This window comes from Solea senegalensis, linkage group LG1, assembly GCF_019176455.1.
Source record: "Solea senegalensis isolate Sse05_10M linkage group LG1, IFAPA_SoseM_1, whole genome shotgun sequence".
NCBI classification, from domain to species: Eukaryota; Metazoa; Chordata; class Actinopteri; order Pleuronectiformes; family Soleidae; genus Solea; species Solea senegalensis.
Genome location: NC_058021.1, coordinates 31,593,005 through 31,606,938, shown reverse-complemented (window position 1 = coordinate 31,606,938; position 13,934 = coordinate 31,593,005). Strand labels below are relative to the sequence as shown.

The 13,934-nt window shown below is 44.0% G+C and overlaps 1 protein-coding gene across 1 annotated transcript in view; it reads right to left on the bottom strand.

Moving 5' to 3' along the window:
* The window catches only part of prex2 (phosphatidylinositol-3,4,5-trisphosphate-dependent Rac exchange factor 2), a 90,483-nt gene that overhangs the window by 56,529 nt on the left and 20,020 nt on the right, over positions 1-13,934 (bottom strand). The window contains exons 5-10 of the mRNA XM_044029828.1: positions 12,442-12,543; positions 11,288-11,449; positions 7,990-8,123; positions 6,896-6,999; positions 5,355-5,504; positions 4,475-4,616 (exon numbers count right to left, since the gene is read on the bottom strand). Of these exons, the coding sequence (XP_043885763.1) occupies positions 4,475-4,616; positions 5,355-5,504; positions 6,896-6,999; positions 7,990-8,123; positions 11,288-11,449; positions 12,442-12,543 (794 nt within the window). The remainder of the gene's footprint in view (positions 1-4,474; positions 4,617-5,354; positions 5,505-6,895; positions 7,000-7,989; positions 8,124-11,287; positions 11,450-12,441; positions 12,544-13,934) is intronic.

The following is a 13,934-nucleotide window of genomic DNA, read 5'->3' as shown; positions in this document are numbered from 1 at the left end:
ACAATGTCAATTTGTCAGCCTCTGCACCTTAACCAGAGAAAGAAAAACAGCCCGTGATGGGAGTTCTCATGGCCTTGAGCAGATTAGGGTCACGTCCGCAATAAACAGTTTCAAGCGATTGAAAAACGCCATATGGATCGGGGAGAAATTGGGCAAATCATAAACCCTTCAGAGTTTAGACTCATAATATCAAGCATTTCAGAATATGACCATTGGTGCTTGGTCTCTGAGGGGGCGATGTGGGGAAATGTGGCTCATTTAACCTTAATTGTGCCCTGGAAAACCGATCAGCTGTGGGGTCAAACATAAACACAACATCTTTGCAACTGTGGTTATTTCACCAAAAACAGAGCAACTGATTTGTTTTGGTAAGCTGGAAGAAAAATGTGATTTCACACAATCACAAACCAGGATTTAGCACTATTTAAGTGGAATTTTTTGGACTTTTAAATGATGTTGAATCCAAAGGGGCAAGGAACTATATTCAGTAACTCCTCCCACGTTACTGTGCGTTACTGCGAGATCTTAAAAGCACGTCAATCTCACTCAGGCAATCAGCAGACACTGTGCTACATCAGTTTAGGAAGGCTGAAGGTTTCGGTTATACGGCTCAGTCTCCTCCTGCGTCTACTGTAATATGTCAAAAATGAATGATGGTAAGTTAAAGAAATCAATGAGGTATGTTGGAGCAGGGAAACATCTAAAACATGGACAGGACAGCGGTCATGGAGGACCAGGATCTGTTCTAAAATGTTCTCAAATAATGTTCCTTTCACTTTATTTGTGTTTTCTTGTATATTCTGGACAGGGTTCTAGAAGGAACCATAGTGTGTGGTATCTTCATGGTAGGGCTGCAACGATTATTCGAGTAATCGATTACTAAATTAATCAACTATTTTGATAATCACTTAATCCTTTTGAGTGTTTTTTGAATAATTTTTCAGCTTCTTAAATGTGAATATGTTCTGGTTTCTTTGCTCCAGTTGACAAAGAAATCATTCAAACTGAATAATTTTGGATTGTGGACAAAATAAGACATTCAAGAACATCATCATTTCCCGGTTTGGGAAACAAAGATGAAGATTTTTCAACGTTTTCTGACATTTTACAGATAAATAATCAAAAGATTAATTGATTATGAAAATAATCTACTACTTCATGGACCTTGATTTTCTAAATGTTGAAAAAGGTAACAAAAGTCCCATTTTATCCTCCAATAACACTCTCAGGTCGCATCTTTATATTAAACGTTATTTTTCATTCATTTCAAAAATGTTGCCTAAGATTTTAAACATCACAAAAATTGTCTTTATCCTTACATTCACATAATCTCAAACAATACTGCCTGGACATTCTTCTCTGACCTCTGACCTCATCACCAGTACATTTCCACCCAGACAACCTCACATCATTCTCAGAAAACCCTTGAGATGATTGTGCATGAAAATCTCAGCAGATCGGCTCTTTCTGAAATACTCAGACGAGTCCGTCTGACACGTTCAAGTCATTTCAAATCCCATTTCTTCCATGTTCTGAGGCTCGGTTTGAGTTTTTCAGCAGGTCGTCTCGACCTCGTGTTTCAATGAATAGATGTTTGCCGTTGAACACACACACACACGCCACTTTATTAGGTACGAGTGTCGCTCTTGTTATTCGCCTTCTGGTTCAGTAATTGATATTAAAAGCGCCGTTCAAACTAAATTTGTGCATCAAGCGACGTCAGCGAGAAAGAGCAGCTGCTGTCACAGGCAAAGGGCATTGCTTCACAGGGTGAACAACCTTTTCATTCAGCTTTTAAAGGGCATTTCTTCACAATCAGAACCAGCTGACATGACTGTCTGCCATGATATGAAGCAAAGGGGAAACTTTGAATCTCCGTTGTTTTGCAGCAAGGTAGGTGGCTGTCGTGGACATTCCCTGTGATGAATTACGCCGTCGCCGAAAACAAACAACAAATAAGATTGTACTGTTTTTTCTCCAAAAACAGGGGGAGGAGTTTGAGAGCCAGAAATAGCTGCTGGCCTTAAAAAGAAAATCACCAAGAAAAACAAGGAGTTACGAGGGAGAGAATAAAATGCAAAGCGTTTCACAATGGAGGGAGTGGGTTTGGATTCAAAGCCACGGGGCAATGTGGCTTTCATCAGAGAAATACCATCCTGGTTCCAATTCAACAGTTACGCCCATGTGTAATCATCACCACAATCATCGCAGACAACAGCAGACAACGGAGAGGTTTACGACGTCTTTGCACTAAAACGCTGGTGTTTCAGGTGTCGTTTCGTACGATCTCTTCGGACTCACGGATGTGACAACATGTGACCGACGTTTGATCCTTTCTAATCTTCTTTTAGCTGACAGATCCATTCCTCCTCCAGACCACAAGGGCTCTGGTGTTGTCTGTGTGGACCAAAGGAGAAAAAAAAAAAGGAACTCCTCGCTCCAAACCACCATGAAATGTAACTTGGCCACAACTATGTCCGACTGGACTTTTGGGGTTTTTTCTCTCCATGCTTTTAAAAATAACAGGGATTTTAAAATGACTGTTTACGTTGGGGTGACTTTTGGTGTGATTATTACTAGTCAGCGTGTCTTTTTGAAAAATCTGAGACAAACTCTGAAAACGCTAGTTATTCTGTAACGTGGAGAGACGAAGACAGAAGGACAGGAGGACTGACTGCTCCTAAACAACCTACATCACACAGTGTCATCGCTCTATAAAAAGACTCATGGCTGTCAAGACGCATTGTTTTCATTTTCAAACATTGAAAGATCATCAGCTACAGCCAGCTGTTTGGAGATGGTATCATCCTAATCCAGCTTTGTCATCTCCTCAGTCAAACAGAGTTACACAGGATTACAACACATTTTAAAGAATAAACTTTAAGAGTTCAGGTTAAAGGTTTTTTGTGCCTTTCCAGTCTAAGAGAGAACACAACTAGCTGTTGTTGATGTTATTGTTTTGCCTCTGTTTGGTCGTCATGTAGAGAAATGGTACGTGCTTCATTTGAAAATGGGCTCTGTCAAGCTATACTATCAGACCTGACTGAGGGAGCGTTTGTGTGTATACAGCAGCACGGCAGGAGCAGGTGGGGGGCAAGCAGCATTCAGGCCATCAAACCATTCAACACCATTTTTGGACTGTGGGACGAAACCGGTGAACCTGGAGAAAAGCCACGCACACAGGTGGAGAACATGCAAACCCATGCAGAAAGACCCTTTTTCCAACCAAGACTCGAACCCAGGTCTTCTTGCCGCAGAGGTAAGAGTGCTAACCACTACAACAACACTTAAACTTTTTACTTTTTTTCCTGCTTTTTTGGTTTATATGTTTTATATTGTTCTCCCCATGTGTGCGTTACTTTTCTCCGGGTCCTTCGGTTTCCTCCGACAGTCCAGAAACATGCAGACTTGGGGATTTAAGCAAATTAGACACTCTAAATGGACCATAGGTGTGTGTGGATGGTTGTTTGTCTGTGGCGACCTGTCCAGGGTGTGACCCCCCGCCTTTCAACAGCGCTCTCACGACCCTCATGTGGAGGATAAAGCGGTAAGAGCGCTGTTTCTGTAACAGAATAACGAGACGTTGCATCCATCAGTGACTGGATGGAGAAACAGTATTATAGAGAGGATTCTGAATCAGATCCAGATCTACAATAAAGCGTTCATGACGTAAATTCCTGGAAATTAAACGCTGGGAAACTATGTGACACCAACACATCTGCATCATACGGAACAAAGGCAAGCATCGGCAAACACAGACCTGATAGACTGCATATTTGGATTCATTACAAGTAAAAAAAGTTTACAAGAATAAGTGTAAAAACTCACAGGCACTGGGAAACATGTGAACATGTCACAGATCCACACACACAGCTGCCCTCTGGATTAACACGTCCTCGACAGTAGTTACCTCACGGATTCCTCAACAGAGAGTTTATTGTAATCTAACATGAGTGAGAGAGAACGCGGTCAGTCAGCTGAGCCGCACAGGGACATCTCCCTGTGATTTATGACCAATGGGTCAGTCCATCCCCAGACACCACAACGATAATCCTTAAATAAAATTCATGGGACGAAATGTGGCTGGATTTTGTTTTCCCATGGCTGAGAATACAGATAACACGCACACACCACAACACAACACAGTCTCCTGAAACAACCAGCGGCAATGGTTTCTTCTTCTTCCCGGCCATTGTTTTCACAAATGCCTGATCCTTACAACCAAAGTGTTTTCTTGATCTGCACTTATTTGAAAAGTAAAAATACAGCGGAATTGGATGCAGATATTGGTGAAAGGCTAAACTGTGGCACATCCGTCCAGATTCATGTTCACCTCCTTTCCCTCACAGTTACACTCGTTGTATCGCAGTGACGTAACACAGAGGAAACACCAAGGACACAACACTTTGCAGCTTCCTCACCGGACAAACCAATGTGTGGAGGGAGGGGAGGGGAGGGGAGGAGGGGCCCATACCTTCCAAGGAAGCACTTGGGGAAGGTGGTGAGCTTGCGTTTCCGGTCCTTTATGAGGTTCCCCTTGGTCATGAGGTGGTAGAGCTTCTCTCCCTTCTCTGACACCATCAACCACGTGTCCTGCTCCATGCCGAGCCTCAGGCCTGCCCATGAGAGGAAGGAGGGAGAGATGGAGAGGGAGGGAGAAATAGAGGGTGTAAAAGGCCCATCAGTATTATGACATTAATAATCTTGCACTCAGCGAGACGAGATGTGACATCAATTACAAACTGGAGAAGGTTAATATCTGCTAATTTCACTAGGAAATTAGCAGTGTCTTTCTGTGTCTGCCTTTGACTTGTCCCTGGGCGGGGTTAACGACCGAGTTTATCATGTACACAATCTCAACATGGAGGAAAACACCTTAACCCCTTAAAGCCTCAAAAAAACTTTATTTTTTGCTTATTTTAGCTATAACCATAAAAGAAACTGTAAAATTATCCTGTGAGTTAAGTTGCTTTTGCCAATTTTCCCAGAATAACTTTCAATATCTGGCGGTTATTTACAGTTTTACTGCATGTTAAAATAGTGTCATGAAGAAAAACACCGTAGTGGTTCATGAACACCAGGTTTTGCGAGTTTTTGTCTCAATGTGCAATAGCAGGCCAGAAAATGGAAACTATGTACAGGTGTTTTTCCAACTCTCTCCTCTCTGGTGACAAACAAAGACACTGATTCTCCAGCTTCCTGAAACAGTGTGAGTGAAATTACCGTAATAACCACGTGTTGCGCTGTGACGCACAACTTCTCAACTTTTCAGAAACCGTCGAACGTTGTAACGCAAAGTTATAAAGGTGAGCAGATCCCGCCCCTGATACCGACTGTTACCAAAAACACCTTACTTTTCCTGCGCTCCCTCTCCTTCATGATCGCCTCCAGCCACTCCTGCTTCTCCTCGGGCGTCTTGGCCATGCAGACGAACCACTTGTTCTTGGCCGTGTTGTGGATCTTCCAGCCGTTGTTCACTATGTTCCCGCTGCTGTGGTAGTCAGCTGTGAGGCAGAGGGAAAGAGAGAGAGAGAGAGAGAGAGACAGACAGAAACACTCCCGGTTAGCTTTTATACAGCGCTCTCTCCGAGGGGGTGTTCGCACCACACACACAAATCTTCACTCATTTACGCTCTAAAAAGTTTTTCATGTTTGAAAAAGGGAGGGCCATCAATCAGCGGTCGTACTGATGGTGACAGTGTAAACAGAGATGTTGGGAAGTCGGGCTCACAGTGAGCGAGGGTTACCGCATTAAACGCATGAAATAACACGGGGGTGCATCTGAGGATCCACATGATTTTCTTCACAGAAAACAAAGCTGAAAGACTTTGGACGAGCAGGAAAAACCTCACCTGTGAGTGACTGCAGTAATGTGTGATCTATGTACCAAAAACAACCCCCATTATAACTATTGACAATATCGTAATTCATCTTAGTGCAGACTCATTTTGCCAGGGCCTTTTATAGCCTCCTTATCGAGTGCTTCACTGAATACCGCTCGACTACTTTAATGAGATAAACGAGGGAAAGCGGATACACCATCCGTCCTCAGAACACATAGAATATCACAGAGAGTGGCTGCACCACCTACGCTAGTACTGCATATAGAGAACATGAGGACACAATAATGTCAAATCTGAACTCTTGACCGTCTCAGTCATTATTTCCATCTCGTTTCAGTAGCCTCCCAGGATGAACCTCGTGCAGGGTGCAACAAAAAAAGGCGTCCCACTACAATCATCAATTACAATCACGTCTAAAATCATACGCACTGTGGTGCGTCCTTCATATGGCACGCCTCAAGGGCGTTTTTCGAACCTCAGGCAAGTGTGTGTGTGTGTGCCCGAGTAAAAAAAGTTGTGGTGCGTTCACTGCGTAGGAATCCCAGCTAAAATACTCCTGGATTTCAGATTGAGATTGCTCGCCTGTGGAGCAGAACACCCACAGACTTGCCGCACCACCGCCACCGCCGCCGCCGCCACCGCCTGTCTCACTTGTTTTTCCTCCCGCCGCTCTCTCTCTCTCTCCCAAAAACCCTTCCACCTCTCACCAAAAACACTCAATATTACTGGCCATCCAGGCCCGCTACAGAGGAAATGATGGCTTCTACAAATATAAATGATAATCAGTGGCTGTGTGAGGCCAAGACACACAAGTGCTCGAGTTCACCAAGCACAGACACAAGGAACTGGAGATGTTTGTAGGTAAATCTTATTTTTCCAACAGCAGCTCAGGCCAAACACGTTGTTGTCAGTGTTCCTGTGTGTGAGTTATTGTGGCTTATTTTTAAAAACTCCTCACTGCCAGAAGTGAAATAAAAAACGAGGATGTGAGAGCCGAGAGTGCAAAAGAAAAATGCAAATGGAGTTTGTCCAAAGTAAAGAGAGCGACTCACCCGTGCCATCGTCCACATTTTCCACCTCCATCACCTCGGTGTTGATTCTCCCTCTGAACAGGTAGCGAGGCCCTTCGGTGGATGCCTTGCTGTTTTTCAAACGCCTAAAACAAAGATCAGCAAAAGCATACATTAGCCATCAATGCTTAATACAATTATGATGTTAGGATTATATAATCAGTCTGATTAAAGGTTTTATAAAGAGACTAATTGTTTATGTATATGTTCATAATGGTGTCCCATGTGTACGAGAATAAAGTCGTAATCTTATGAGAATAAAGTCATATTACAAAAAAATCATATTACGAAAAAGTCATATTACAAGAATAAAGTCTTAATAATGAGAATTAAGTCGTAATCTTATGAGAATAAAGTTGGAATATTAAAAAGTCATGTCATGAAATTATGAAATAAAGTCATATTATGAGAAAAAAGTCAGCATTTTAAGAGACGTCGTGAAATTTTATTCTCGTAACATTAGGACTTTATTCTCGAAAGATTCGATATTTTTTCCTCTACACTTTTGGCCCTCACACTGACATGGTGCTCAACAAAAAAAGCGGATCAAAGCAGGCGGCAGCTTAGCTGCTGGTAGTCCAACAAAAGTGGAAAAGAAAAGAAAAAGATGAATGTAGCAGCATTGTTGGCAGATGAAATAGTAGTTTAGTGTGAGTTTTGCCAGCGCTGCCTATTCATCAAGGTTTCTGCCTGCACAGAACAATACTCTGCAATCAGAAAAACCTTTCCTGACTCAAACTGCACTAATTGTAACAAGTGTCACCATTATTGTCTTATATTATTCAGGATACTGAAATGAAAAGGAAAACAAAAGATGTGCCCACCTAACTTTCTCTTTCAACACTTTCACAGAAAAAAAACAACTAACCACTCTTCCCACAGTTCCTACTCTTTACAAAAGGAAAGAAAGTGGCGCAGTGAATAATTGATGAAAACCATGCTCTTTGTGGGTGTGCAGAGAGATCGAGAGCGGGAAATTAACATAAAAACTACTAAAGAAAAGACACACTCACTAATGAGACTCTCAAGTTATTCAGTATGGAGTGATAAATAAAAAGGAGGTTGGTTTTGGACACCTGTTTTTCTTCTTGCAGTAGACCAGAAGCTTATCGAACAGGAAGAATATCCTCTCCTGGATGTTTCCGGCGGAAATCTTCAGCAGGACGCCCTGCATGAGCATCTCAGTGCACGTGTCTGTGATATTGGAGCCCTGGAAGTGGACAAACGAGGGGGAAAAAAAAAGCATCGGACAAGAGGACATTTTTTATTATTATAAAACAGAGAAAGTGTCTGTGCTGCAGAATGTTTTACTTCCAGACCAGTTCAGTTTTCACAGAGAGTGTCTGAACAGGAGGCGGGGATTACAGAGCCCAGCCTTTCCTGTTACCCCCTCTCTGGGGTCTGTAAAAACACTCCCTGCTTCCTCGCGAGCAGATTGCTGTGGGACTTTAAAATGCACAGTTGTTAATTGCCTTCTATGGAATAACATCCCGTCCGGTCGCGTCTGGTCCCCATATTGGTTTTCGGGGGCTCCTGCTGCAAGTGATAAAGTGCGCTCTCACTTCCCTTTACCTTGCTCGTTCTGGGAATTTATGTAGCGCTGTCTGATCAGACCTTCAGAGCTAAAAATATCTCCCCATGCGCACAGAGCCGGAAAATGTGCTAAGCATTTCCTCCTGCTGGAGACATCTGCGAGCCAAAACCTATCCCTACTTTTTTCTTTTTTCTCTCCTCACACTTTTTATTCTCCGTCGTCTCCTTACTTCCCCTCCTCTCATCTCCGCAGTCAATTCCTCTCTATCTCTTTCATTCCTTCCTCCACACTTCTTCTTCTTTTTTTTTCCAGGGGCCTTTTAACTCCCGAGCCCAGATGTTAAGCTAATTTACGGCCAGTGAAACGTGTGTGCAGAGCAGACGCGGAGAGGCCAAATTTGTCTTGGTCACTTGAAAAGGACCAGTTATCACACTTATCCTGGTTATGTAGCTGCTTTCACTGCAGCCTTATATTGTTTTTTTTTCCCTTTCACTCTTCACTTTTCGCATTAAGCCGTTCCAAGCCAAAGCTCCACAGAGCATGCACTCGCTCTACAACTTCAAACTTTAACCTTCTATTTTTATAGGCAGACACAACTACAAATAACAGGAATTTAGACTGATTTTGGCTTGAAATGCTCTTCTTTAAACCTCCGTTTTTCACTTAGCTGGAGAGATTCCTTGAAACTAAAAGTAGACGCTAAGAGCGCTGAGTTAAAGAGTGTGAAGTGAAACACAACTATAAAAACAACAACAATGACAAACCTCAGGTCTAAAAACGAGCATATTTCTATGGTACGCAGTGGTCAATCACGTACATTCCCAAAACTAACCGACTGGAAATCAACTTAGCCCTAAAGAAAATGCTGGCAGCCGTCACCATGGTGACCACCACGGGCCGTCGCCCCGTCTTTCCCACACGACGTGAACCTGCCAGGGTGACCTGAGGGCAGCCAGCTATGGAGCAGGTCACTGCTAACAAGCAATCAGCCAGGGTGGAGAAGCAGGGATGGAAAAAAAAAAACCCACTCATCCATCCCTCCCATCGTTCCTCCAAACACCCACACAGAAATGCAACGACGCCACCATCGCTCATCTCGCTCCCTCCTCTCTTTCTCCTCTCCTCGTCTTAGCTGCATGTTGTTTGGGAGCCGTGGGTCCTGGCGTGCGGCGGCAGCAGCGACGTTAAAGAGATCCCCGGGTCCAGAGTGAGCTAATCTGCATGAATGTCTATGAAACCACACAGTGGCTGCAGCCAGAGCCATGCCAGGAACAAGATGTGACACCGCACCCAACACTGAGCCTCTTTCTAATCACCCTATTTTTAAACATTTTTTTCAGCTCTGTGGGTTTATAAGCTGGAGTGTATACATGTAAAAGCTTAAGTGTTTATTTTCATTACCATTTGCATTTGATTAAGTGTAACCAGGGCCTTTTTATAACTTTCTCATTATCCGTCTGTATATATCCACATTTAAGTGTTTTTTTTTTTTTGTTTCTGTAGTATATACTTTACTGTGAAAGAATAAAACTCGCTTAGAAGTGAGCTTAAAGGGTCTCGTTAACGCTGCAACAACAGTCTCATATTGACAGTGATCCTAAAACAACACATGTGAGGAAGTCTAATCACACGCCGCCATATCTTGTCCCGTCTCAAATCTGGGTTGAAAATCTGTTTTAAACTCCAGTGAAAACAATCCCGTTACTTCCTACACCTTAGTCCAAAGCTGTGTCAACACTGGCAGCATCTCTTTGTCCGCATGTGTCCAGGAAATCTTCACGCACCTTCTTTGGACGGCCGCAAGGTCAATTACATAAGCATCCCCGACGTCCTCGCTTACAATAACCACCACTGTTTCTCTTTCCGAGCAGCCTTAGGCCTACTGACCCCGTATTACTGTCTCCCACAACTCAGGAAGAAAAAAAAAAAGTAATCTGAGGTCAACTTTCCAGACAAAGACGTACAATCTACCTGATGATGATTGGATCAGTCACCTCAAAGCATAGCTGCTTTAACTACATGGCTCATCCAGGCGGAAAGAATCTGGCCATTGTGAATACAAGTCATTGTTCTCGGCGAGAGAACGAGAAAAGCTTTAAGGGCTACAAAAGTCACGCCACTTTCAATTCTTGTTGAATTGCAGGCACGGCGGCTAAGTGGCTTTAAATATGTCACGACTCCCAGCTTTGGCGGAGAAACTCTCAGCTGTGTGAGTAAAAAAACAAGGGGAGGGGGGAGGAAAACCCTAACATTGATAGCGAGACGTCAATCAATACAGCTATTTGAATGGACCTTAAAGGCGACATAGACCAAAAGCTCCAATCAACGCTGCTTTTGTGTGTGTATCTGCGTCATCACCTCGTTTATGAAACCCTAAAGTTTCAGAACAAACAGTTCAGCCACTGAGAAAGTAGGGTTTTATTGTTTTCCTGGTTGTCTGCAAACCTCACCACTCCTCTCACCACCGTAGCGCCTCCTGGTGCGGGCACTAGCCCAGGCAAATCCGGTTGCGTACATTTAACTGCAGAAGAAGAAGAAGAACTACTCTCGTTGTAGCTGCTGAGATGCAGAGCATCCACCGTGCCAGAGAGGGAGCTGCGTATCTGAGAGCTAATTACATCACTTCCAGGTACCTGGCCAATCACAGGACAGTGGGAAAGCTCTTGTTGCCTGGCCAATCACAACACAGTCCAAGTTCTGGGGGTGTGGTTTTGGTCTGAAACAGCGCGGCTGACGAGAGTGACCATGAAAACAAGTTAATATATGTAAGTAGACCTCCATAACTAACATATATGTGCGGTACAATCATTCGATGTCACCTTTAAATAATAAAAACACACCTCCCAACCCTCGATGTGAGACTGCCACTCCTCCAAAATCTCCAGCTTCTCCATCTGCCGCTTGGCTTCGTTGATGCTGGAGCACACGGCCTTCATCACATGCAGGGACTCCTGCACCATGGCAAAGTCATTATGCTTCTTCGGAGTCCTCTTCAGCAGCTCCTGCACGAGTACACACCGCACGTGTTACACATGATGCATATATAGATGATTCTACATGATCACTTTAGAGGCACATCTACAGGTCTCTGAATCCTAATCTTCACATATTTAGAAGCATGAAAGAAAAAGGTATTCCATTTCATTTTAATCCATTTAATCATTTTAATGTCTGCAACTACAGTTGAAGAAAAAACGAGAAGACGACGTAGTAAAGATTAGAACAGAGACAGAATGAACCGAGCCGGAGGAAAGAAAGGGAAAAAATGTCTGTTTGTTTACGTTACACGCCGATTCTGGGCAAATATTTAGTGACTTTACAGAGCGACTAGCGACAAATCGAGCGACTTTCTGGAATACTTAACAAGAAGGAAACGCACAAGTGAGATCCATCTAACTGTATGTGTAGCAGTGCAGTCAAAAACGCGTGTCTCAGCTTCTAAATGTATACAGTTGTGGATATACTGTACTGTATCTTCAGCCACTCTTAGCAAATTTGATCAACTTGCAGAGAAAAGAAAAACATGGCAGACTTCAAACGGCCTTCCATCAAACCACCCCCTTGTTATTATTATTATTATTATCATTATTATTATCAGTATTGTAATAACACCTCTACGCCTGAACGACTGGCTGTTTAGAAACATGAGATCATAACAAGACTCAAACAAGTGTTTGAACATGTATTTGATTTCGCTGTCGTTTCACATCAAAGGAAGCGGAAACTTCAGGTTATGAATGAGCCCAGCCAAAGCGTCTGAAGGCGGGCAGGAGGAGGATGTGGTCACGCAGGAGAACCGAAAGCAGGCAAGTGTCAGAATATGAGAGTGAGTGTTTCACATGAATAGGCCGGGACAGCCCAAGACTAATGACTGGGTGGTGCTGGATGAAAAGAAAGGGTAAAGAAAAAAAAAGGTGCCCCGCAGGAGGTGGCACGAGGGCGCGGCGGTGGCTCCATAATGCGCGGTTTTCCACGAGTGCAGGGCTGTACTCACTCTGAGCAGCAACGGGTACTTGCAGATCCTCTGAATAGGAGCGACCAGGTAACCTTCCAGCGGGACCTCTGTGTTTTTCCGCCCTCCGAGCAACATGCAGTTCTAAAGTGAGAGGAGAGGAGAGAGGATGTTTAACAAGACAGAGACTCAGCTGTGTTTATCACTGTTGACATCTAAATTAGCTTTTTTTTTTCCCCCTCTTGGGTCATCACAACACAACATCATTTCAATACTTAATTCTAACCCCCAGATAAAGCCCATTAACTGGGCTGAGAGCTCTTCAGACCTTGTGACCTTTACCGACACGGCTGAGGCCATGATGTGTTACGAGGTAAGGAGCTAATCTCGCTTCTCACCTCACGTTTAGATGAGAGGGATCATTACAGCGTCAACAAATAAACCAGGCTTTATAGCAGCCAATAGATCAAAGGTTTAGTGGGGGGGGGTTCAGCGGATATCACCGGCGTATATTAGCCAACAGCTGAGTGCAGGTTTGAGGGTAACACGATACTGAGGTCAGCGAAGGATCAAGATTATAAAGACCTCATTAAATCAAAGTCAATTAATACCTTAGCCTCCTCTGGCGTCTTAAATTAAAGACACACGTGCAGAATAAATCAGCTCTCGCAGCAGCTCGTCTCTGACGGTGTGTTTATTAGCATGTGGATGCGCGTGTGTTTCATTTCTCACTCCATTAATTAGCGTCTAACGGTTGTTTGCTTCACCACAGCGCCAGTCAATCCATTCTACCGAGTTGGTGGTCATACTCCTGGGGTTCTCCCGGGGTTCCTAACTCCGCTGTAGATCTCCATTTCAAAGCGCTCTGTTTTTCAATGGAAGCCTTAAAACATCAGGGGGGCGACGGGCCGTGGTAGAGGTGGTGGCGGCAGCGGTGCGAGTGTGTGACGCTCCGAGGTGAGGGAGAGGATTAGGATTACAGACGGTCACGTGCAGCGACGGAAAAGACAGAGCAGAGGACAAAGTATGTAAACAATATCGAGTGAAGAGCTGAGAGAAAAGAAACGGGGTTGAGTATTCTTGACCTCACGCACACACACAGTTTATCTTGCCCACAGTGGGAATGTGGTCATCCTTTGTTCTAGCAACATGATGCTCCCCCGTGGCAGCGAAAGTCTCTCAGAGTGTCGGGACAGGAAGAAGGAGTCCGCCCCCACACATCAGGCAGAGTCACATCAGCTGTCAGACACACTGGACACTTTTACACTGTCCAGCTGCTGTAAGAGGGTCTTCGTGTGTGTGTGTGTGTGTGTGTGTGTGTGTCTCAAGAGAGTGTGGCCGTGTGTTTTCATAGACGAGGAATTTCCAAGCCCCACTTTTGATCCCTCGTGACCCCCGTGTGGGTCAACTATCCGAGAGTTTTGCGCTGCAATTTCCAAACAAATAAACCATGGAATGAATTCGCTTATTCAGATTTGGATTTAAATACTTGACCCTCTTGTACCCACCGCACACGGCATGTAAAGCAAGCTGAA